Below are 23,886 nucleotides of genomic sequence, written 5' to 3'. Positions count from 1 at the left end.
CATCATCTTTTAACGTTCTGTGATGGTTTATGAGCTAAGGACTCCAGTTCTTGTGAAATGATCTTTGTTCATGCTGTTCTGGATGGTTCTGGAGTGTTTGTTGGACGGTAGGACTGTTCACTCATGCAGTGTTTTGCAAAGTGGAAAATGTTAATCCAGCCTTGTTCAGAACACCTGATAGCATCACCCATTTATTTATTCATTCAATTAATTAGTTAGTTATTTAGTTAGTTAGTTAGTTAGTTGATTATTATACATTTATATATATACAGGGTGAGTCAAAAGTCGCAGGTCACTTTTATTTCAGAAACGAGAGGGAAAATGACATATCTGAATACCCCAGCAAGTAATGGGTGAGCCTATCTTTTAGGCTATGTCCGGAACATGGCCGCCATCTTGAAAGCCGCCATATTGAATCAAGGGCAAGTTTTTCCAATGGGAATGTGGTCATGTAGCATATCAAAGAAGACCAGAATTTTCTCAGAAATCGATTGCTGCAATCAGATTTGCAATATCTCTTGTCTCAATATCTCAAAAGTTATGAACACAGAAAGTTGCAACAACAATCGGGAACGTTCCCTGTGATGCACAGCTATTTGACGTGTTCAATGTGTTGTCCCTGGTGCTGAACACAGAGCTGAAGGCGCTGGATCCAATCGTTATGAGCCCGCATGAGAATCTCTGGAGAAATGCTGTCACGAGCCTCCACGATGCGGTGCTGAAGGTGGTGTCTGTTGCGGATTTGTTTGAGATGACCCCAGAGATAAAAGTCGAGTGGTGTGAGGTCGGGTGATCTGGGCGGCCATTCCACAGGACCACGACGGCCAATCCGATGACCAGGGAATTGAATATCCAGCCACTGACGAACACCTGCTCCGTAGTGTGGTGGAGCACTTCGGTCAGCATGGATGGGAACACTGTTTCCTGTAGCATTGTCAGGTAGTGCTGAGCATTTAGGGTCTGGTTGATGAAAATGGGTCCGATTACACGGGTGCCCCATATTCCACACCACACCATAACCTTCACATCACCTACGACTTTGGTGTCTGCCGTCCAGTGAGGGTTTTTGTCACTCCAGTACCTCACGTTCTGGCGGTTGACCTCACCCGTTCATTTATTCATTCATTTATTTAGTTAGTTAGTTAGTTAGGTAGGTAGTTGATTATTATACATTTCAGAGTGATCCAGTTATTAATTTGTTCCCTGTCCCAAGCTTTTTAAAAAGTGTTGCAGGCCTCAAATTAGAAATGAGCATACTATTACCAAAATCTGTTGATACGTTGAAACATCTTTAACTTCTCTTGTTCTGTTTTCCATTAAATACTTTTCATGTTTACTGAAATTAGCAGATGCCTGCATCCAAATCAACTTACTATTAGAGTAACCAGTTAGAGTGTAAGCAATTGGGGGTCCCAACAATGGCAACTTGGCTGTAGTGGGGCTTGAACCAGTGACAAGGATCCCGCTCTTCCGGGAAGGTTATCCACGACATCCTGTAGTGTTTCTTAGAGTGGATATTTGTGGCTATTCTATCTAGGTCAGGTCATCCCGCTGGTGTTCACTGGGATGAAATGCAGACCAAACTGACCAAGCCACGTCATTATGTACATCACTTTGTGTGCACAATCACAGGACCTTCCTTAAACTGTTACCATTAAGCTAGATGCATGCACTTTTTTATGTTCTAGATAATAGCAGCTGTTAACAGCTGTTAGGTATAATTAGAAGAGGGTGTCCGCATCCTCACAGTCCTATAGCGTCGATGTAATTAAAGTAATAAATTAGTGCTGAATTGGACAGTGAGAGCTCGCGGGCGTGTTCTTGTACCCGATGGTTTCCTGTGTGTGCTTGTACTGTACGAAATGCCCGAGTGCACGTGAGTGTGCACGTATGCCCGCGTGCTGGGTGTGAATGGGGGTCTTTGAGACATGAAGCATATCTCATCTGATAAAAGTCGCTGACAAACGCTGGAGTGGCACGAAGAAAGAGGATGGGTGTTTTCACCAAACGAAATATTTTGTGTAGGAGGTGAGGAGCTGAGCTGCTAGAAACACAAATCCACACATCTGCAAATGCTGTGTGTGTGTTTGTGTGTGTGTGTGTGTGTGTGTGTGTGTGTGTGTTTTACTCTAGCTAAAAGTACAAACACTTGCATCTTAATGGGATTCAGATTCCAGTTTTCCTTCCAAAACCTTTATTTAGTTTCGTTTGATCCATGCAGAGGTGGACCTGCTTATGTGCTTCAGATCTTCGTCCTGCTCGAGCTTTAGGTCATGATCTGACTGGCGGACATTCTCCTTCAGGATTTTTTGATAGAGAGCATGAGAGCAAGAATTCATGGTTCTATCAGTTATGGTGAGTCGTCCAGGTCCTGCAGGAGGAAAGCAGCCCCAAATCATCACACTTCCACCACCATGTTTATCTCCTGGTATGATGGTCTTAAGGTGGAATGCGGTCTTAGCTTTATGTCAGATATCGTATAAGTCCCACCTTTGACTCATCAGTCCACTGAATAATATCCCAAAAGTCTTGAGGGTCATCTAGTTGTTTGTTGGTCATCTAGATGAGCCTTTGGGTTCTTTTTGGTCAGTGGTCAGTGGTCAGTGGTTGCGCCTCGCAGCTCTCACTTGGATGCCATCCAATGTACAGTGTGGAATCATGTGCACTGACCTTAACTGAGGCGAGTGAGTTCTTTAGATGTTTGTCTGGGTTCTTTTGTGACCTCTTGGATGACTCAACGATGTGTTCTTGGTATGCAGGCCAAATTTTCTTCAATTATGAGGAATAGCTCTCACTGTGGTTTGGTGGAGTCTCAGATTCTTACTAATGGCTTTGTAACCATTTCCAGACTGGAAGATTTTAATGACTTTGCTTGGCACCTGTGCCCAGTCTTAAAATCACATAAAGGTTACTTTATTTTAATAGCATTTGGTTATGAAATGGAATGTCCAAGTAGTTTTGGACATACACCAATCAGCCATAACATTAAAATCACCTTGTTGTTTCTACACTCACTGTCCATTTTATCAGCTCCACTTACCATATAGAAGCATTTTGTAGTTCTACAATTACTGACTGTAGTTCATCTGTTTCTCTACATATCTTTTTAACCTCCTTTCACCCTGTTCTTCAATGGTCAGGACCCTCACAGGACCACCACAGAGCAGGTATTATTTGGGTGGTGGATCATTCTCAGCACTGCAGTGACACTGACATGGTGGTGGTGTGTTAGTGTGTGTTGTGCTGGTATGAGTGGATCAGACACAGCAGTGCTGCTGGAGTTTTTAAATATCGTGTCCACTCACTGTCCACTCTATTAGACACTCCTACCTAGTTGGTCCACCTTGTAGATGTAAAGTCAGAGACGATCGCTCATCTATTGCTGCTGTTTGAGTCGGTCGTCTTCTAGCCCTTCATCGGTGGTCACAGGACGCTGCCCACAGGCCGCTGTTGGCTGGATATTTTTGGTTGGTGGATGATTCTCAGTCCAGCAGTAACAGTGAGGTGTTTAAAAACTCCAGCAGCGCTGCTGTGTCTGATCCACTCATACCAGCACAACACACACTAACACACCACCACCATGTCAGTGTCACTGCAGTGCTGAGAATGATCCACCACCTAAATAATACCTGCTCTGGGACTACAGTTACCTGCTCGAGGCCTGCGGGTGCTTTCTTTCTCAGTGCTGGATCGAGATGTTTTGTTTGGGTTAGTAAATGATGGCAGCACATTTCACTGTCGTTAATGGAGACGTTGGGGGAGTGAGTGATGGGGTGAGGAGTGAGTGATGGGGGGGGGGAGTGAGTGATGGGGTGGGGAGTGAGTGATGGGGTGAGGACAGATGAGCTGGCACCGACTGGAGGAAACATTCAGTACAACCCCGAGTCTGAATACGTGCCGAGAGATCCGACATTTAACAGTACAAACACAGCCATCGTTTCTGATCAATTCTGACGTGTTTTCTAAAAAAGTGAACGCGAGAGGCGAGTTGTTTCTCGTCTTGATTGCAGGAATGTTTTCTGTAGCGTTTGCTGAAGCTTTATTACTACACTGGAAAAAGATTGAGCGACGCTGGTGTGATAGATGTCACAATTCCACACCTACATTATAAAAGTATTGAGACGGCCTTTCTGATGATTGAATTCGTCTGTTTCAGCCACAACAGTCGCTATCAGGTAATAAATCAACTATATCAAGGAAATTCTATGCTTCCGACTTTGCAGCAACAGGTTAGGGAAGGTCCTTTCCTGTCCCAGCATGGCTGTGATGAAAGCATGAAAGCAAGATCTATAAAGACATGAAGAAAAGCTGCACAGAGTTCTGACCTCAGGCCCACTGAACAGCTCTGGAATGAACCGGAACATCAACTGTGACTCTCTTGACCAACATCAGAGCCCAGACACACACATGCTCTTATGTCTGAATGGGCACAAATTCCCACAGACATACTTCAAAGTCTTGTGAGAAGCCTTCTGACATAGATGTGACTCTGATTTAGTAGCATTTGTTTTTTGTTTAACGAGATGCCGAACAAGCTGATGGTCAGGTGTCCAAATACTTTTGGTGATGGATTTGAGCAGAGCTGGGCATGACTAAGCAGGCTGCTGATTTAGACCCCCTACCCACCCCTGCCTGTTTATATTTAATTGTATGCATAAGGTCACACTTCCACTGCCATTCTTGGCATTAGGCAAAAATGTCAGAAAGGACCCAGACCGCCCCACCTGGGGATTGAACCCAGGACCTTCTTGCTGTGAGGTGACAGTGCTGCAATATATTGATGTAAAAATCAAAATATATTATGTTTATTTCCATCAGTTAATGATGGCAGGAATGTTTTAGACTGGCAGAGAACCTCAGTCCCTCCACCTCAGGTAGATTTGCCCCCCCCAATGTTTAATTTGTGGCTAAGGCCTCGGCTACGATACTTTAGTGTCAGGTTGATGTTGTAACTCGAATTAAAAATCACTGGTTAGTTTGATTTAACTTATTTGTGATCGTTAATTTGTGATCACAAGGTTCAGTTTTATTTATACATAATGTCTATAAACTGCACCTAGGCTTACCCCTTTAGCTATGTTCTATATTTTTATATCTTTATATTTTTTGGATTTGTATTTCCTTATCTTTATTTTTGCATTACACTCTCACTCACTTACTGTCTTAACCACTTATCTAATTGGAGCCTATCCCAGCTTTTCAATGGGCGCAAGGCACACAGTAACACCAGTAACGCCAGTCCATCACAGGGCAGACACACACACACACACCCATTCACCTATAGGGCAATTTAGTGTCTCCAATTAACCTGACTGCATGTTTTTGGACTGTGGGAGGAAACCGGAGTTCCCGGAGGAAACCCATGCAGACCGCCCCCGCCTGGGGATCGAACCCAGGACCTTCTTGCTGTGAGGCGACAGTGCTACCCACTGAGCCGCCTTTTGCATTACATTTTTATTGTATTTTATTTCATGTCCTTGCTCTACATTGACGTGTTTTTGTGTGATGCTTGTGATTGTAAATTACATCTGTAACGCTGCAATTTCCCTTCGGGGATCAACAAAGTAATCAATCAATCGATCAATCATAATGCTTTACACAACGTTAAAATTATTTTGAGCTGCTAAATAAATGCTGAGCAAGCAAGAGAGAGAGAGAGAGAGATAGAGGCAGGGAGAAAGTTCACACTCGGCTGTGTTGTGTTTTTGTGTGATTGATGTTTTAATAAAACACTGCAAGTCCCATAATCCCCTGCTGTTCAGCCTGTATATCAGTCTGAAGGAAAGCAGATGGGTTCTGTAGTACAAACGTCTGATCCAGTCTGACTGAAGCTACACTTTCAGTGAACGTTAGACAGACGTGGAGCCTGGAATTACGGACACGGTTCCTCTCTGTAAATTCCCATTTTTAATTTCTGACTGTGGGCCGTTTCCAGACATAACAAACCTCACTTGTGTGTGATTTCCAGATGTAAACAAATGATCTGTGTGTGTGTGTGTGTGTGTGTGTGTGTGTTATCACTTCAGCAATCACAAAACGTGTGCACTTTTACCTTTCACTACTAACACTGTGGTTTGATAGCTGGATAAGAACCTCCTAATTATTCTGATTATACTGATAACAGCCTGACCGTGTGTGTGTGTGTGTTGGGGATCGTCTCTCCCTGTCGGCCTTGCGCCAGTCCGACGTGCCTCGCCCGCTCTGATGGAGATGCGAGAGACTGAATAACTCCGAGCGCTAATTAAAATTACAGGCACTTTCTCTGTTGCTTTTATGAGATGATTCATATTTCTCTCCCCTCCTCGGCACACCGTGGACGTTGTAACGCCAGGAAGCCGGAGGCGTCCAAAATTCGATGTAGTTAAAGATGTATTCATGTTTTTAATTACTCTATTATTTATAAGCGCTATGAGATGTGGGCACCACCAGCAGGTAACAAGCATGTGGAAATCCTCTTCTCTCTAGTGAATCTCGTTTTCCAAATACAAAACACACCGTGTTCCAATATTTTTGCAGCCCGCAAGGCAACACCGTATGAAACCCATCCTCTTTATTAAATTCAGGGGTTTCAGCCATGCCCATCGTTAACAGGTGAATAAAATTAAGTACATGAGTCAAATAAATGATATATTTTCAATTTCTGAGCACAAGTTGAGGTGGAGGAACTACACAGAGCTCCGACCTTCACCCGACTGAACACCTTTGGAATGAATTGGAATGTCGATAGTGTGCCAGAGTGAATCCTCTTTCCATTCCCACAGACAATTTCAGATCTTGTGGAAAGCCTCACAAGGCCCATGGTGTTGGAACCATATTCATAACACGCTTATAGGCAGGTGTCCACATACTTTTGGTTATACAGTATATGATCGTGTATTCTCCAGTGCAGAACATTTAATACTTTCGATGGATGGATGGATGGTTAGACAGACAGACAGACAGGCAGGCAGACAGACAGATAGACAGACAGACAGATATACTGTATATTGTAGATAGATAGATAGACAGACAGACAGATTTTGTACATAGATAGATAGATAGATAGATAGATAGATAGATAGATAGATAGATAGATAGATAGACAGACAGACAGACAGACAGACAGACAGACAGACAGACAGACAGATAGAACATAGATAGATAGAACATAGAACATGCGACAGAAGAATTGCAGGTGACAGAAGAATTGCAATAGCAAATTTAAAACGCCTGATTGGAGGAGAGGGAGTAAAGTTTTAGTGCTAATATATAATGATTTCCAATCTTCCTCTTCCCCAGGAGGCCTTCATCACTGGACTACAGGCGGAGACATCGTTCTCCGTTACCGTGGCAGCGTACACCACTAAAGGAGATGGTGCTCGCAGTAAAGCCAAGGTGGTGACCACTACAGGAGCAGGTAGTGTGTGGATGTATTGGACACCCTGGTCAAATGTCATGTTTTTTATTTAAAATAAAAATCAAGGATGTGAAAGTGCCATACACACTTATCACCTGTCCACAATTCAATTCACAATTCTGATACAAAACAGCCCTGCAACTGTGCTGCACTGTGTATTCTGACACTTTTCTATCAGAACCAGCATTAACTTCTTCAGCAGTGCATCAATGAGCCGCCCATGACCCTGTCGCCGGTTTAGCACTGTTCCTTCCTTGGACCACTTTTGATAGATACTGACCACTGCAGACCGGGAACACCCCACAAGAGCTGCAGTTTTGGAGATGCTCTGACCCAGTCGTCTAGCCATCACAATTTGGCCCTCGTCAAACTCGCTCAGATCCTCACACTCGCCCATTTTTCCTGCTTCTAACATCAACTTTGAGGATAAAATGTTCACTTGCTGCCTAATATATCCCCCCCACTAACAGGTGCCGTGATGAAGAGATAATCAGTGTTAATCACTTCACCTGTCAGTGCTCGTAATGTTATGCCTGGTCGGTGTATAGTATGTTTACTTGAAAGTACTTCAGAAAACCATTGTGACTGAAAACAGTCCACACCCATAACACTATGCAGGCATATTACAGAGTTCTCTGGGCCCAAGCTCATCACAGATGGACCGAAAAACAGTGAAGTGGTCAGATGAGTCCACATTTCAGCTTGTTTTGGGGGAAATTGGACATCAAGTTCTCTGAAGTCTCATATCAAGCAAGAATGGAGACACCAGCATCTCAAATCGACTGGGCGCCCCCTAGCGGACTCAATTGACAATGCCTACAGCAAACAAAATTGGCCAATAGTCTGCTGGGTGGGAAACGACTGGACTAAAAAAGAGGCGGGGTCTTTGACTCTGTCTAAGGACCCTTATAGGTGCCTGTACAGAAGTGGAGGAACACTGAGATCAGTGCGTGACTCTCCATGCGCTAGACTGGCCTCACGCGCCAATCCACCGAAGTTTGGGCGAATAAGAAGGAGTCAGTGGACTGTCCACGCGCTCGAGGGAGCGTGTGTCAGGTGAATATATGCCCTCCTCAGACGCAATTGGGGTTTCCAGCAGCAAAAGACTAATTGGCTACACTAAATTGGGAGAGAAGGGGAGAAAATGCATAAATAAAATAGCAAAACAATAAAAAAAAAATGATTAAGGCTTCATGTATAAATCTTCTTCAGTGTGAACATCTCACCTCAACTTCTTTTGTCTTTGTGTTTGTCAGTCCCAGCAAAGCCCACCATGATCATCAGCACCACGGTGGGGAACACGGCTCTGATCCAGTGGCAGCCTCCTAAAGAGACGTACGGCGAGCTGCTGGGCTTCAGACTGCAGTACAAGCGTCTGGACAACGAGAACGATAATAAAGGCCAGAACGATGACGAGCACTCGTACATCACGCGCCAGTTCACTCGCACCGACGATCACTTTACCGTCACCGGGCTGCTCAAGGGCGCCACCTACACCTTCAGACTGAGCGCCAAGAACCGCGCCGGTTACGGAGAGGAGTACGTTAAAGAGGTAATGAGTTCAGAGACCATCTAAACACCAAACTCCAACCAGTGCTGTGTTCACATGCTCATCAGATGCTTTAAATATTCACATTCCTTTAACATAACCTGCTAACATGAGCTAATTCAATTTGTTCATTTTATTAGCTACGTTCACAATATTTACCATGTTACATATATTCAAGACTAGCTTTTTAGCACACTAGGTATTTAGCACACTAGATATTTAGAACACTAGCTATTTAGCACAGTAGCTTTTTAACAATGTAGGTATTTAGAACTGTAGCTATTTAGCACACTAAGTATTAAGCATACTAGGTATTTAGCACAGTAGCTTTTTAACATACAAGCTATTTAGCACACTAGTTATTTAGCACAGTAGCTATTTAGCACATTAGGTATTTAACACACTAGCTATTTAGCACATTAGGTATTTAACACACTAGCTATTTAGCACAGTAGGCATTTCGAACAGTAGCTGTTTAGCACACTAGTTATTTAGCAAACTAGCTATTTAGCACACTAGGTATTTGGTACACCAGATATTTAGCACACTAGCTGTTTAGCACACTAGGTGTTTAGCACACTAGCTATTTAGCACACTAGCTATTTAGCACACTAGCTACTTACTTTCTTATGTACATTACTTTTTGTTCAGTAAGATTATAAAACACAATTTCCCCCTCAGGTCACAACCCCCGAGGACACGCCCAGCGGTTACCCACAGAACCTGAGTGTTGTGGGACTGAGCTCCACCTCCACCACGCTGGCGTGGGCTCCACCACTGCTGGTACAGAGGAACGGTAAAATAGTTCGGTACGACATTGTGTATCGAGACATCAACAGTCTGAAGAATCAGACCAACAGCACGACTGAGACTCGCCTGATTGTTAACGGCCTGAAACCCGACACCACCTACGATATCCGGGTCAGAGCCTTCACCAGGAAAGGAGCGGGACCCTTCAGCCCCAGCATTCAGAGCAGGACCATGGCTACCTCTGTACCTGGTAACACACACACACATTTCTGTATAGATACACAACATTTTTAACCATGAGCTTACAGGACTCCGTATTCCATAATCAACAGCCTCCACTAATCTGAAAAGAGTTTGGAGTATGTCTGTTGGAATTTGTGAGAGAACTTAATTAGTCAAAAGTTCTTAAAGAAGGCTTAACTAAAATTGTTTTAATGGTTCTAAGGTCAGGGCTTTACTCCTTGAGGACACAGTCATGCAGGAAAAGGATTTTTAATCCATTTAAGTAACCCATAACAATCTATTTTAAACACCGGTATTCAGTAATAGGGCAACACAGTGGCTCGCCATCCTTGCTATGTGGAGTTTGCATGTTCTCCTCGTGTCTGTGTGGGGTCCATGACTGTGTTTGGCATTAAAAGATTTGAACTGATATGAACTGATTTGATCTTGTGTAAGCACTAATTACCTGTCTTGTCATGAATGTAACCAAAAGTGTGTAAAACGTGACATTAAAATCCTAATGAATAAATATGTATTCAGTAATTAGGAGAGGTGTCTACATACTTTTGGCCATATAGTCTAGTTTGGATAAAAAAGGATCATGGTTTTAAATTAATGCAGATTAGAAAATGTGTTATAATAAATAAACACGAGTGAGTTAACTAAGAGTGAGTTAAATCAGCCAATACACCTTCTGCATGTTTCTGTGAGCTGTGCATAGACCCGTGCTAACATGAAGAGCACATGCAAAACTGAAGACGTCCTGGAGAACTGTTTCTTTCCTCATTGGTGGCAACAGTTTAGGGACGGACTTTTCCTATTCCAACAGAAAGCAATCTTCATAATTACAGAATTTCGACCCTCACATTTGAGCTTATTACCTATTAGTCCTGAAACTCACGAACACTTGGGTGGCTGAATGGAAACAAATCCCAGTAGCAGTGTTCCAAACACTCTTTGAAAGACTCTGGTGTAGCAGCAAAGAATGAGACGTTTAGGTTTGAGGTGTTGACAGGTTTCTCTATTAGTCCTGGATCTCACAAACACTTGTGTGGATAAATGGAAGCGAATCCCAGTAGCAATGTTCCAAGCTCTATTAGAGTTCACAGAGGTGGAGGCTGGTTCAGCATCAAATAATGAGACGTTCATGCGTGAGGTGCTGACAGGTTTCTTGCTGTGTTATGTCCATACAGACACAACTCAGATTAATATCTGCTGTACGACGCCACCCTGACATTTACAGCTGGTATTTATATGCGTTTTCGCCATCGACGTTCTGTACGGATGGTGATCGGATCTCGTCTCTCAGGCACAATATGCTAATAAGTGAGGTGGGTAGAGCGTGGGACGTCAGGCGGCTGTCAGCTCAGCAGGAATCACATCTCCGGAGATATTTTACTGTACGACCTGTTTGAGCTCCTCAGTCTCTCTGAGAGGGGAGCCTTTGTGAATCCTTTCTGCTGCAACAGAGACTCCTACTGTCTGGTTGAGGTGCCAACACAAATGGTGCAGAAATACTGAGAGTATAGCGCGTTCCTCCACATCAAAGCTGTCTGTAAGGGCGCTTGGGTGGCGCAGTGGTAAAACACGCTAGCACGCCTACACGAATAACGATTGGCTGTTGTAACTGATAACTGATTCAATTATGACCTCTGCTGGCTAATTGATGGCGCTGCACAGAGACAGGGGATAATGTGTTGATCAGGGTGTGACTCTCCGTACACACGGCTGATCCGCATATGAACTCACCTCGTGCAGGTGAAGAGATGCAGTCGGCTACTGCACGCGTGTCGGAGGGGGCGTGTGTTGGTCACGGCTCTTCTCTGTCAGGGTGGAGATCAACATCAGCAGAGTGGAAGCATAATGCAATCAGGTAATTGGATATGACTAAATTGGCGTTCGCTTGTCTCTAACACTCCTCGGCCAGCGTGGGTGTCCTGCACTTAGTGGAGAAATTGCAAAAGGGGGATTTGGAATTAGGAGAAAATGCTGGGTCGTGATGGGTGCGGTTTCCCAGGAATCACTGGGCGCAATGCAGTAACACACCCCGGACAGGATGCCTAGTCATGGCTGCATGTAGGTGCCCGACTAACCGATAGGACTACTGGGGATTTGAACCCTGGATCCTGGATCCCAGTGGCTAGAAGTTGGGATGACGAAAATTACTGCTGCGCCACCCGAGCACACTTAAATATGCAGCTTTAAAGAAAGGCTGGGGCAATGAATTGAACATTGTGGTGGGGGGCACATATACGGTGGAAGGAGGGGGGGTCATGGCATTCTAAAATATCCCTGCTGTACGTTCCAACTGATGGGAACACTTATGGATTCTTCTAGTGAGTGGAATATGTACAGTGTATCACAAAAGTGAGTACACCCCTCACATTTCTGCAGATATTTAAGTATATCTTTTCATGGGACAACACTGACAAAATGACACTTTGACACAATGAAAAGTAGTCTGTGTGCAGCTTATATAACAGTGTAAATTTATTCTTCCCTCAAAATAACTCAATATACAGCCATTAATGTCTAAACCACCGGCAACAAAAGTGAGTACACCCCTTAGTGAAAGTTCCTGAAGTGTCAATATTTTGTGTGGCCACCATTATTTCCTTAACTCTCCTGGGCATGGAGTTTACCAGAGCTTCACAGGTTGCCACTGGAATGCTTTTCCACTCCTCCATGACGACATCACGGAGCTGGCGGATATTCGAGACTTTGCGCTCCTCCACCTTCCGCTTGAGGATGCCCCAAAGATGTTCTATTGGGTTTAGGTCTGGAGACATGCTTGGCCAGTCCATCACCTTTACCCTCAGCCTCTTCAATAAAGCAGTGGTCGTCTTAGAGGTGTGTTTGGGGTCATTATCATGCTGGAACACTGCCCTGCGACCCAGTTTCCGGAGGGAGGGGATCATGCTCTGCTTCAGTATTTCACAGTACATATTGGAGTTCATGTGTCCCTCAATGAAATGTAACTCCCCAACACCTGCTGCACTCATGCAGCCCCAGACCATGGCATTCCCACCACCATGCTTGACTGTAGGCATGACACACTTATCTTTGTACTCCTCACCTGATTGCCGCCACACATGCTTGAGACCATCTGAACCAAACAAATTAATCTTGTTCTCATCAGACCATAGGACATGGTTCCAGTAATCCATGTCCTTTGTTGACATGTCTTCAGCAAACTGTTTGCGGGCTTTCTTGTGTAGAGACTTCAGAAGAGGCTTCCTTCTGGGGTGACAGCCATGCAGACCAATTTGATGTAGTGTGCGGCGTATGGTCTGAGCACTGACAGGCTGACCCCCCACCTTTTCAATCTCTGCAGCAATGCTGACAGCACTCCTGCACCTATCTTTCAAAGACAGCAGTTGGATGTGACGCTGAGCACGTGCACTCAGCTTCTTTGGACGACCAACGCGAGGTCTGTTCTGAGTGGACCCTGCTCTTTTAAAACGCTGGATGATCTTGGCCACTGTGCTGCAGCTCAGTTTCAGGGTGTTGGCAATCTTCTTGTAGCCTTGGCCATCTTCATGTAGCGCAACAATTCGTCTTTTAAGATCCTCAGAGAGTTCTTTGCCATGAGGTGCCATGTTGGAACTTTCAGTGACCAGTATGAGAGAGTGTGAGAGCTGTACTACTAAATTGAACACACCTGCTCCCTATGCACACCTGAGACCTAGTAACACTAACAAATCACATGACATTTTGGAGGGAAAATGACAAGCAGTGCTCAATTTGGACATTTAGGGGTGTAGTCTCTTAGGGGTGTACTCACTTTTGTTGCCGGTGGTTTAGACATTAATGGCTGTATATTGAGTTATTTTGAGGGAAGAATAAATTTACACTGTTATATAAGCTGCACACAGACTACTTTTCATTGTGTCAAAGTGTCATTTTGTTAATGTTGTCCCATGAAAAGATATACTTAAATATCTGCAGAAATGTGAGGGGTGTACTCACTTTTGTGATACACTGTATATATCAGTATATTGGGGGGCAGATTGAATGAATCTAAATACCGAGCAGGGTGTGTCCTTCCCCAGCATATTTAGTGATTACAGCCTTGATTTAAAGCAGTAGTTCTGATGTCCATGTGCGACCTTTAGTTCTAAAGATCTGCTGTTTATGAAAAGCATGAATAATCCTGGACTTGGGCGGCACGGTGGCCCAGTGGGTAGCGCTGTCGCCTCACAGCAAGAAGGTCCTGGGTTCGATCCCCAGCCGAGGCGAATCCTTTCTGTGTGGAGTTTGCATGTTCTCCCCGTGTCTGCGTGGGTTTCCTCCAGGAGCTCCGGTTTTCCTCCCACAGTCCAGAAACATGCAGTCAGGTTAATTGGAGACACTGAATTTCCCTATAGGGTGTGTGTGTGTCTGTCCTGCGATGGACTGGTGCCCCGTCCAGGGTGTTACTGTGTGCCTTGCACCCATTGAAAAGCTGGGATAGGCTCCAGCACACACACACACACACACACACACACCCCTTCCCCCGTGACCCTGATTGGATAAGCAGTTTAGACAGTGAGTGAGTGAATGATTCTGGACTTGCCGGCGACCGTGTGTGGTTTAAAAGGTTGAAACTTGTGAATGTAGGGATGGAAACTCATCTACACCCCCGCAGGCGTTATCATTCTGTAATCCATCACTCATCCCGCCGCCGTCGTGTCTTCGGGCTGGCTGTGCCGAGGTTCAGAGTCTGATTTACGTTCCTCTTCTGACAGAATTCGCCAAAAACTTTGGGGTGAAGGCGGCCACGAAGACATCGGTGCTGCTCACCTGGGAGGTTCCTGACACCTACAAGCCTCAAGTGCCTTTCAAGGTGAGTAGAGCCGACAGGGTGCATGAAAAAATACAAGATCTGACATTAGAGAATTGAGAGATAATAAAAACACAGTAAAAATTAAAGTCTACATTAAATTAACACCATTTGTAACAAGAACGCCTGTATTTGTCATATACACCGATCAGCCATAACATTAAAACCACCTCCTTGTTTCTACACTCACTGTCCATGTTATCAGCTCCACTTACCATATAGAAGCACTTTGTAGTTCTACAATTACTGACTGTAGTTCATCTGTTTCTCTACACACCTTTCACCCTGTTCTTCAATGGTCAGGACCCCCACAGGACCACCACAGAGCAGGTATTATTTGGGTGGTGGATCATTCTCAGCACTGCAGTGACACTGACATGGTGGTGGTGTGTTAGTGTGTGTTGTGCTGGTATGAGTGGATCAGACACAGCAGCGCTGCTGGAGTTTTTAAATACCATGTCCACTTACTGTCCACTCTATTAGACACGCCTACCTATTGATCCACCTTGTAGATGTAAAGTCAGAGACGATCGCTCATCTATTGCTGCTGTTTGAGTCGGTCGTCTTCTAGACCTTCATCATTGGTCACAGGACGCTGCCCATGGGGCGCTGTTGCCTGGATATTTTTGGTTGGTGGACTATTCTCAGTCCAGCAGCAACAGTGAGGTGTTTAAAAACTCCAGCAGTGCTGCTGTGTCTGATCCACTCATACCAGCACAACACACACTAACACACCACCACCATGTCAGTGTCACTGCAGTGCTGAGAATGATCCACCACCTAAATAATACCTGCTCTGTGGTGGTCCTGTGGGGGTCCTGACCATTGAAGAACAAGGTGAAAGCAGGTTAAAAAGTATGTAGAGAAACAGATGGATTACAGTCAGTAATTGTATAACTACAAAGTGCTTCTGTATGGTAAGTGGAGCTGATAAAATGGACAGTGAGGGTAGAAACAAGGAGGTGGTTTTAATGTTATGCCTTATCGGTATATACATGTACAACGAAATTCTTTATTAGCATATCCCAGCTTGTTTGGATTTGGTTTCAGAGCGCAGGGTCAACTATTGTCCGGCGCCCCTGGAGCAGACAGGGTTAAGGGCCTTGTTTAAGGGCCCAACAGTGGCTGCATAGCAAAGCCTATATTCGATTCTGTATTCTTATAATTGATAGTACAAAGCCTTACCCATTAGGACCAATGTCCCGGAGCATGTATATCTAAGGCACAAATGGGGATTGAACCCATGATCTTAGGTTCTGGACAGCACAAAGGGGTCAAGGCTAGGCTGAGGCCTTCCTCAGCAACGTAGGTGTGCATTTACGCCATTTAGTGGAACTTCTATTCAATTTTGAACACATATAGTGCATGATATTGAGGGTTAAGGGCCTTACACAAGGGCCCAACAGTGACAACACGGCGGTGATTCGTTTTCACAGAATCACTGGGCGCAATACAGTAACTCACCCAGACAGGATGCCAGTTTCTTTCAGGGCCTAGCCAGTCATGTCTGTATGTGGACGCCTGACCGGCCGATAGCACCACTGGGGATTTGACCCCTGGATCCCTGTGGCTAGGTAGTGGGTGACAAAATGTACTGCTACGCCACCCAAGCACCTTTGAGTTTGCATCTTTAAAGAAAAACTGGGGCCATGAATTGAACATTGGGGGGGCACATATATGGCAAAAGGAAGGAAGGGGGGGTCATGCTATTCTAAAATATCATGCTATTGAGGGTTAAGGGCCTTACACAGGGGCCCAGCAGTGACAACACGGCAGTTGTTCGGCTTGAATCGGCGACTTTCTGATCACAGGTCCAGTACCTCAATGCCTGAGCTACCACTGCTCTGGCGCAATATGCCAGGGTCACCAGAGTACAAAGGGGAATTGGATTTATCCAAATTGCTAGAGCTTGGTGCTTAAGGTACTGAACTACTGATTAGAAGAAGATTGCTGGTTTGGTCCAGTGTGTATTTTACAACGTCTAATGTATGTGCTGGTGCGTGTGTGGTTAGCATACTGCATGTGTTGACTTGAGCGCCCCCCTCTGGCAGATCCTGTATAACCAGCAGAGCGTGGAGGTCCAGGGCGATCTGAGGAGGAAGATGATCACGGGTCTGCAGCCGGACACGGAGTACTCGTTCGTACTGATGAGTCGAGGCAGCAGCGCAGGAGGCCTGCAGCAACAAGTGTCCATCCGCACCGCCCCGGACCTGCTGGATAAAAAACCCACCTCCTCCCCGCAGGAATCCGGATCAAGGGGTCGAGTCAATATCGTACTGCCCACGGTGACCCCCAGTGCCTTCGTCCACATCAGGTCTGTGATGCACATCCATGATTTCTCCTCTTTTACGGCGTCTTATTTTAGGTCAATCCAATTCCCCCTGCGCTCTGGCGCCCTCTGTTGCTTGCACAACATCCTCTCTGGCCAAATTCCTACAAATTCCTACAGAGAGCTTGAATACTTAATTGCCTCAGTTAAGGTCAATGTACACGGTTCCTCAATAAGAAATATGCTTGGCAAAAACGGTGTCCATGGGAGAGGTGCAAGGCGCAAACCAAAGAGACACAAAGGCTCGTCTCACATTTGCCAAAAAATATCTAGGTGATATTTGTTTATTTTATTAGGATTTTAACATCATGTTTTACACTTTGGTTTCATTCATGACAGGAACGGTAGTTACTCATTACACAAGATCCATCAGCTCACAAGTTTAATGTCAAACACATTAATGGACAATTTAGTATCTACCATTCACCTCACTTGCACGTCTTTGGACTGTGGGAGGAAACCGGAGCACCCGGAGGAACCCACACAGACACAGGGAGAACATGCAAACTCCACACAGAAAGGACCTGGACCACCCCACCTGGGGATCAAACCCAGGACCTTCTTGCTGTGAGGTGAAGCTGACTCTTGTGTTTTTCCTGCAGGTGGTTCTACATAGTGGTGGTGCCAGTAACTCCAGCTACACTGCACCGCTGGGAAAGTCCAGAAGACATCAACCTGGATGAGGTGTGTGATCACACAGACGTGTGTGTTTAGAAGTCACCTGATCCACCACAATCTACCACAACATCCCTGACCTTAACTAACCGTAAATAAAATCAAATGACATGTTGTGTGTGTGTGTGTGTGTGTGTGTGTGTTAGCTGTTTGAAGGCGGTGTAGACTCCAGTGTGAGGAAAAGGAGAAGGAGAAGTGATGAAGACCCGAAGCCATATATCGCAGCCAAGCTGAGCACTTTACCCGAGAGCTTCACCCTGGGAGACGAGCGCCACTACAGCGGCTTCCACAATCGAGCCCTCCAGAGCCACACCCAGTACCGAACCTTCATCATGGCTGCTCTCCGAGAACACGAATCGGTACGGCTCTTAGGTTCTGATAACCTTCACACAGGAACTTAAATGTAACTTGTACACGAACGCCCCCTTGTGGAGGCTTTACGTTACATCTTGTAGGACCAGATTGCCACCATTTTCATTAATTAAGTATATTTTCGTTTTGTGTTTCGTTTTGATGCATTTTTGTGTTGCCTGGGTCGTGGGAAATGTCCTGGACAAAATGTGGTACACTTGAAAAAAATACATCACATGGCATGACATACATCAAGTATGTAAACATTAGAACATCACCTCCAGACCCGTGGACCTTAATATGAAGTTGGTGCTTCTGTGCTCTTCTTCCAAGCTCCAGTCTCTCTAAGGCTTTTAATAAGATTTTGGAACACGAGTGTGGGGAGTCACACCCTAGGAGAATTCGTGAGGTCTGGCACTAATGTAGGCTGATAAGATCTGCCCTTACTGTCAGCTTTCCAGTTCACCCCTTTACATTACATTTGCGGCATTTAGCAGACGTTTTTATCCAAAGCGACTTACAATTATGACTGAACAAAATTTTTTGAGCAAGTGAGGGTTAAAGGCCTCAGTGCCAACTTGGTGGCTGTGGTGGGGCTTGAACCAGCAACCTTCTGATTACTGGTTTAGTAACTTAACCTCTGAGTCACTTTGGATGCTGAAAATGTAAATGTAGTGTATGCTTTAAGGGCAGTCATAGCGACTGCCCTTAAAGCATACACTACATTTACATTTTCAGCATCCAAAGCGACTTACAGTACTGTGACAGTATACTGTCTAAGTAGTTGAGGGTTAAGGGCCTTGCTTAAGGGCCCAACAGTGGCAACCTGGTAGTGGTGAGGCTTGAACCGATGACCTTTTGATTACTAGTCCAGTTCCTTAACCACTAGGCTACAACTGCCTTTAGTTGTATTGGATTAAAGTCAGGACAGTGCAAGCCGGTCAAGTTCATCTACCTCATTTAACATCTCATTGTCATGCTAAAATAGTAAAGGGTATTCCCCAAACTGTTGTGTCACAGTGAACGTGAAAATGATTTTTCCAGAGACGTGTTGTTAGCTGTAACAGTAAGACTTACTTTTACACGTGTCAAGGGGTGCAAACCATCAACAATGCACTTTCACTCTTAGACTGGCAGTTAATGTGATGTGAAATGTGAATCATAAATGTGATTCCAGTGCTTCAGAGTCCAGCTGTAGTGTGCTTTAACTCACTCTAGACAATACTTGGATTGTGAAGTGTGATCTCAGGCTTGTGTGATTCTGTCAGCCACAAAAACAGATCCATAAAGCTCCAGATAAACAGTTCTACTGCTCTTGCCTTTTATTGGTGGTTTGGAACTCTGTAGTAAGAGTCGCCAGGCAGTTTGTGTCATACTGAATCATTGACATCATCTCAGAATGAAAGATATACTGTATGACCAAAAGTATGTGGACGCCTGGCCATAAGCTTGTTAGACAGACACCCCATTCCTTTGTGATTATAACAGCTTCCATTTCACAATGATTTTACTCAAGATTTTGGAGTGTGTCTATAGGAATTTGTGCCCATACATTGAAAATACTATTTGTGAAGTCAGGTGCTGGCTTACAATAAGCTTTCTAATTCATCCCAAAGGTGTTCAGGGGTTTTGGACCTGATGCATTATGCACAGAGACACAGTCACACTGGAACAGAAACAGAAATTAGTGTGGCCAAAAGAAATGAAATCAGTAAGTCTACATACTTTTGGCCACATACTGTATACACTGATCAGCCATAACATTAAAACCACCTCCTTGTTTCTACACTCACTGTCTATTATCAGCTCCTCTTACCATATAGAAGCACTTTGTAGTTCTACAATTACTGACTGTAGTCCATCTATTTCTCTACATACCTTTTTAACCTGCTTTCACCCTGTTCTTCAATGGTCAGGACCCCCACAGGACCACCACAGAGCAGGTATTATTTAGGTGGTAGATCATTCTCAGCACTGCAGTGACACTGACATGGTGGTGGTGTGTTAGTGTGTGTTGTGCTGGTATGAGTGGATCAGACACAGCAGCGCTGCTGGAGTTTTTAAATACCATGTCCACTTACTGTCCACTCTATTAGACACTCCTACCTGGTTGGTCCGTCTTGTAGATGTAAAGTCAGAGACGATCGCTCATCTATTGCTGCTGTTTGAGTCGGTCATCTTTGAGAGCTTCATCAGTGGTCACAGGACGCTGCCCACGGGGCGCTGTTGGCTGTATTTTTGGTTGGTGGACTATTCTCAGTCCAGCAGTGACAGTGAGGTGTTTAAGAACTCCAGCAGCGCTGCTGTGTCTGATCCACTCATACCAGCACAACACACACTAACACACCACTACCATGTCAGTGTCACTGCAGTGCTGAGAATGATCCACCACCTAAATAATACCTGCTCTGTGGTGGTCCTGACCATTGAAGAATAGCATGAAAGGGGGCTAACAAAGTATGTAGAGAAACAGATGGACTACAGTCAGTAATTGTAGAACTACAAAGTGGAGCTGATAAAATGGACAGTGAGTGTAGAATCAAGGAGGTGGTTTTAATGTTATGGTTGATCGGTGTGTATATTTTCCATCAATATGAATCTATTGATATGTAAAATGATGTATGGCATCTACTCATCACAGGCATCGTTGTTCATGTGACTGAAGCATAAACAATAAGAAAAGGGGTCATTAGACGTCGGTATGTTTTTGAAACGGGGGCAGTTTGGGTGCACAGCGAGTCGTGCCGGTTTCCACCGTCGCTCTATAAAGGGATGTGCAGTGTTGCAGTAAATTGGACGCATTTATCATAAGGAACTCCTGGGATGAACAGCCAGCCAGCGGAGACGAAATCACCACATCGTGCATCTTAAAATAACCACAGATATCCTGAAAGGAAATACAGGGACGGAGAAAGAGAGCGAAACAAATAATGAAAGAAAATAATTAATGTGAAAACATAGAAAGAGGAAAAACAGGAAATAAGCAAATAAAATCCCATTAGAGCCTGAATTAAATGGTAATAATAATAAAAATACTAGGAAATAAACTGTAGGTAGAAGCATGTAAATGTTTGGAGACCTCTAATAATACTTCATGTTTTGTCGGTTGTCTAAAAGAAAACATGTTAACACATTATTATTAGGAAAATAAAATTAAAAATTGCTTTTCTCTTCCGATTTTAGTGTTTAGAAAGACGTGATTTGATAAGCTTAGTGTGCCGTAATTCCAGTGGCCCACACATACCACTGACCTTAACCCACTCCATACGCAAATGTAATACATGTACATATGTTCAACCACCTCGTTGTTTCTACACTCACTGTCCATTTTATCAGCTCCACTTACCATATAGAAGCACTTTGTAGTTCTACAATTACTGACTGTAGTTCATCTGTTTCTCTACATGCTTTTTTTTTTTTTTTTTAATCTTTCCCCCAATTTTCCCCCCTAGTCTAGTCATGTCCAATTACCCTGATTGCGTCCTCTATACTGATTCGACCCTTTACCGCTGACTGAGGACGCCTCTCAACTGACATGCGCCCCCTCCGGCACGTACAGTCAGTACAGACTGCATTTTTCACCCGCACGAGTCGAGTTCATACACCGACGGGCACTGTGTACGGAGGGCCACACCCCCATCGGCATTATTCCTCAGCCCTGTGCAGGCGCCATCAGTCAGCCAGCAGGGGCCGCAGTCGCACCAGTTATGAGGACCTATGATCCGACTTTTTACCCTCTAACCCTGAACAACAGCCGATCGTTGTTCATGCAGCCGCCCAGCCCAGTGGCAAGGCAGAGCTGAGATTCGATACGATGTATTCGAAACCCCAACTCTGGTGCGCTAGTGTACTTTACCGCTGCGCAACCTGAGCGGCCCTCTACATGCTTTTTTAGCCTGCTTTCACCCTGTTCATTAATGGTCAGGACCCCCAAAGGACCACCACAGAGCAGGTATTATTTGGGGGGTGGATCATTACCATAAATACAGTGTCCACTCACTGTCCACTCTATTAGACACTCCTACCTAGTTGGTCCACCTTGTAGATGTAAAGTCAGAGACGACCGCTCATCTATTGCTGCGGCTTGAGTCGGTCATCTTCTAGACCTTTATCAGTGGTCACAGGACGCTGCCCACGGGGCGCTGTTGGCTGGATATATTTGGTTGGTGGACTATTCTCAGTCCAGCAGTGACAGTGATGTGTTTAAAAACTCCAGCAGCACTGCTGTGTCTGATCCACTCATACCAGCACACAAAGGTGTCCAAGGAGGGTGTATAATCGCCTGACACACACCCTCTCGGACATGTGCGCAGTCCACTAAACCTTTCTTACATATTTTGGTGGATTTGCATGTAAGGTCGGCTTTACCTACAGAGAGCCACGCCCTGATCTCTGCGTTCCTCCACTTTCTGTACAAGCGCTCTTGGCGACCATTGTCCTTACACAGCATTGATAACCGCACCTTTAAGTCCGGTCTTTCCCACCCAGCAGACTAGAGGCCTGCTAGAGGGTGCCCAGTCAACTGGTAGCACAGCTGAGATTCAAACCCGAGAGCTCAGAATCTTAGCGCTGGTGTGCTAGCAGATTTTCCCGCTGCGCCATCTGGGCGCCCCATCTTAGTCTGAAGTTCGTACATTATTTTTCATGAGGCAGATGTTAGCTCACTGGACACCCCAGCACTATCAGAACATTTATATCAGACTGCTATTTAAAGCCATGCTGCACTGCGCTGTGTAATGGACAGTGTGACAGGACATTTAAACACAATTACACGCCCCCACACCCCACCCCAAACTGATCCATTTTATTTTCACACCTCTCCATGTAAAGCTTTATCAAGGTGAACAGAATGAAATGGCTCTCGAGGGAACACTCAGCTCTGTTTATGATGGAACAAAGTGTCTGATGCTTTCTTAATGACCCCTGTTTCTGATTAGAGAGGTGCTATCGACTCCACCGCTCAGTGGAATGCGCTGGTTCTTTTTTGACAGACTTCGGCTCTGTAACTGAAATGATCTCGTGAGTGTTTCATGCACTAACTGAACTGGGTTTGGTTGGTTCGAACCTGAAATGTTTTTTTCAGCCACACCTACCAAACTCCAGGTCTGATAATAGTCTAGCGTTAACCCAGGCTGGAGCTATAGACAGTAGGTGGTGATAATGCTTAGGGACCAGGATTCAGTCCTGACCTGTGTAGAACTTGGTGTGTGTTCCTCATGTCCGTGTTGTTTTATGCCAGTTATGCCTCTAGATAGGTGTGAGATAACATCGTGCCTGGTGTATGCACCAGTGGCGATTTCTCTAAGACTGCAAGGGAAGCTCAGCTTCCCCTAAAATGTCCAAAATTAAATGGTCAAATATGTACAGTTGTGTTAACCTTTCATTGACTACAAATGCGTTAGAACACGTATATCTCGAAGACGAGTTCGTTCAGAATCAGCTAATTATCACAAATCGACTCGATTTTCTTAACTTAACTCATACATTCCCGTAGCGTCAATGCATTTGCCCGCAGAAGCTGAGCGTCTCTTCACTTCTATGGGACTGCGTTGAGGTTTTTTTTTTATGCTCCGAAACTCGCCGGTCATTGGATAAATGCCTCGATTTTGTCCCGCCCCCGGACGCTGAGCTTCTGCAAGATGATTGGAGGATTAGTGGAAAGGCTGAATCCCGTTTTGATTGACAGCTAGTTTGAGCGCTACACCGTCACTTCTCAAACTCAAACTCAAAAGAAGCTTTATTGGCATGACAAATAGGGACATTCGTATTGCCAAAGCAATACACTTCATTAG

The 23,886-nt window shown here is 44.8% G+C and overlaps 1 protein-coding gene across 10 annotated transcripts in view; it reads left to right on the top strand.

The window, feature by feature from the left end:
• ptprfa (protein tyrosine phosphatase receptor type Fa) overlaps positions 1 to 23,886 on the top strand; it is a 266,847-nt gene that overhangs the window by 190,451 nt on the left and 52,510 nt on the right. For all 10 annotated transcript variants that reach the window (XM_062997303.1, XM_062997302.1, XM_062997299.1 and 7 more), the window contains 7 exons: positions 7,279 to 7,396; positions 8,653 to 8,948; positions 9,627 to 9,945; positions 14,645 to 14,742; positions 16,791 to 17,053; positions 17,671 to 17,752; positions 17,890 to 18,102. In XM_062997303.1, the coding sequence (XP_062853373.1) occupies positions 7,279 to 7,396; positions 8,653 to 8,948; positions 9,627 to 9,945; positions 14,645 to 14,742; positions 16,791 to 17,053; positions 17,671 to 17,752; positions 17,890 to 18,102 (1,389 nt within the window). The remainder of the gene's footprint in view (positions 1 to 7,278; positions 7,397 to 8,652; positions 8,949 to 9,626; positions 9,946 to 14,644; positions 14,743 to 16,790; positions 17,054 to 17,670; positions 17,753 to 17,889; positions 18,103 to 23,886) is intronic.

Source organism: Trichomycterus rosablanca, chromosome 6 (assembly GCF_030014385.1).
Source record: "Trichomycterus rosablanca isolate fTriRos1 chromosome 6, fTriRos1.hap1, whole genome shotgun sequence".
Classification (NCBI taxonomy): Eukaryota; Metazoa; Chordata; class Actinopteri; order Siluriformes; family Trichomycteridae; genus Trichomycterus; species Trichomycterus rosablanca.
The sequence above is the reverse complement of the archived record's forward strand: the minus strand, read 5'-3'. Positions and strand labels throughout refer to the sequence as shown.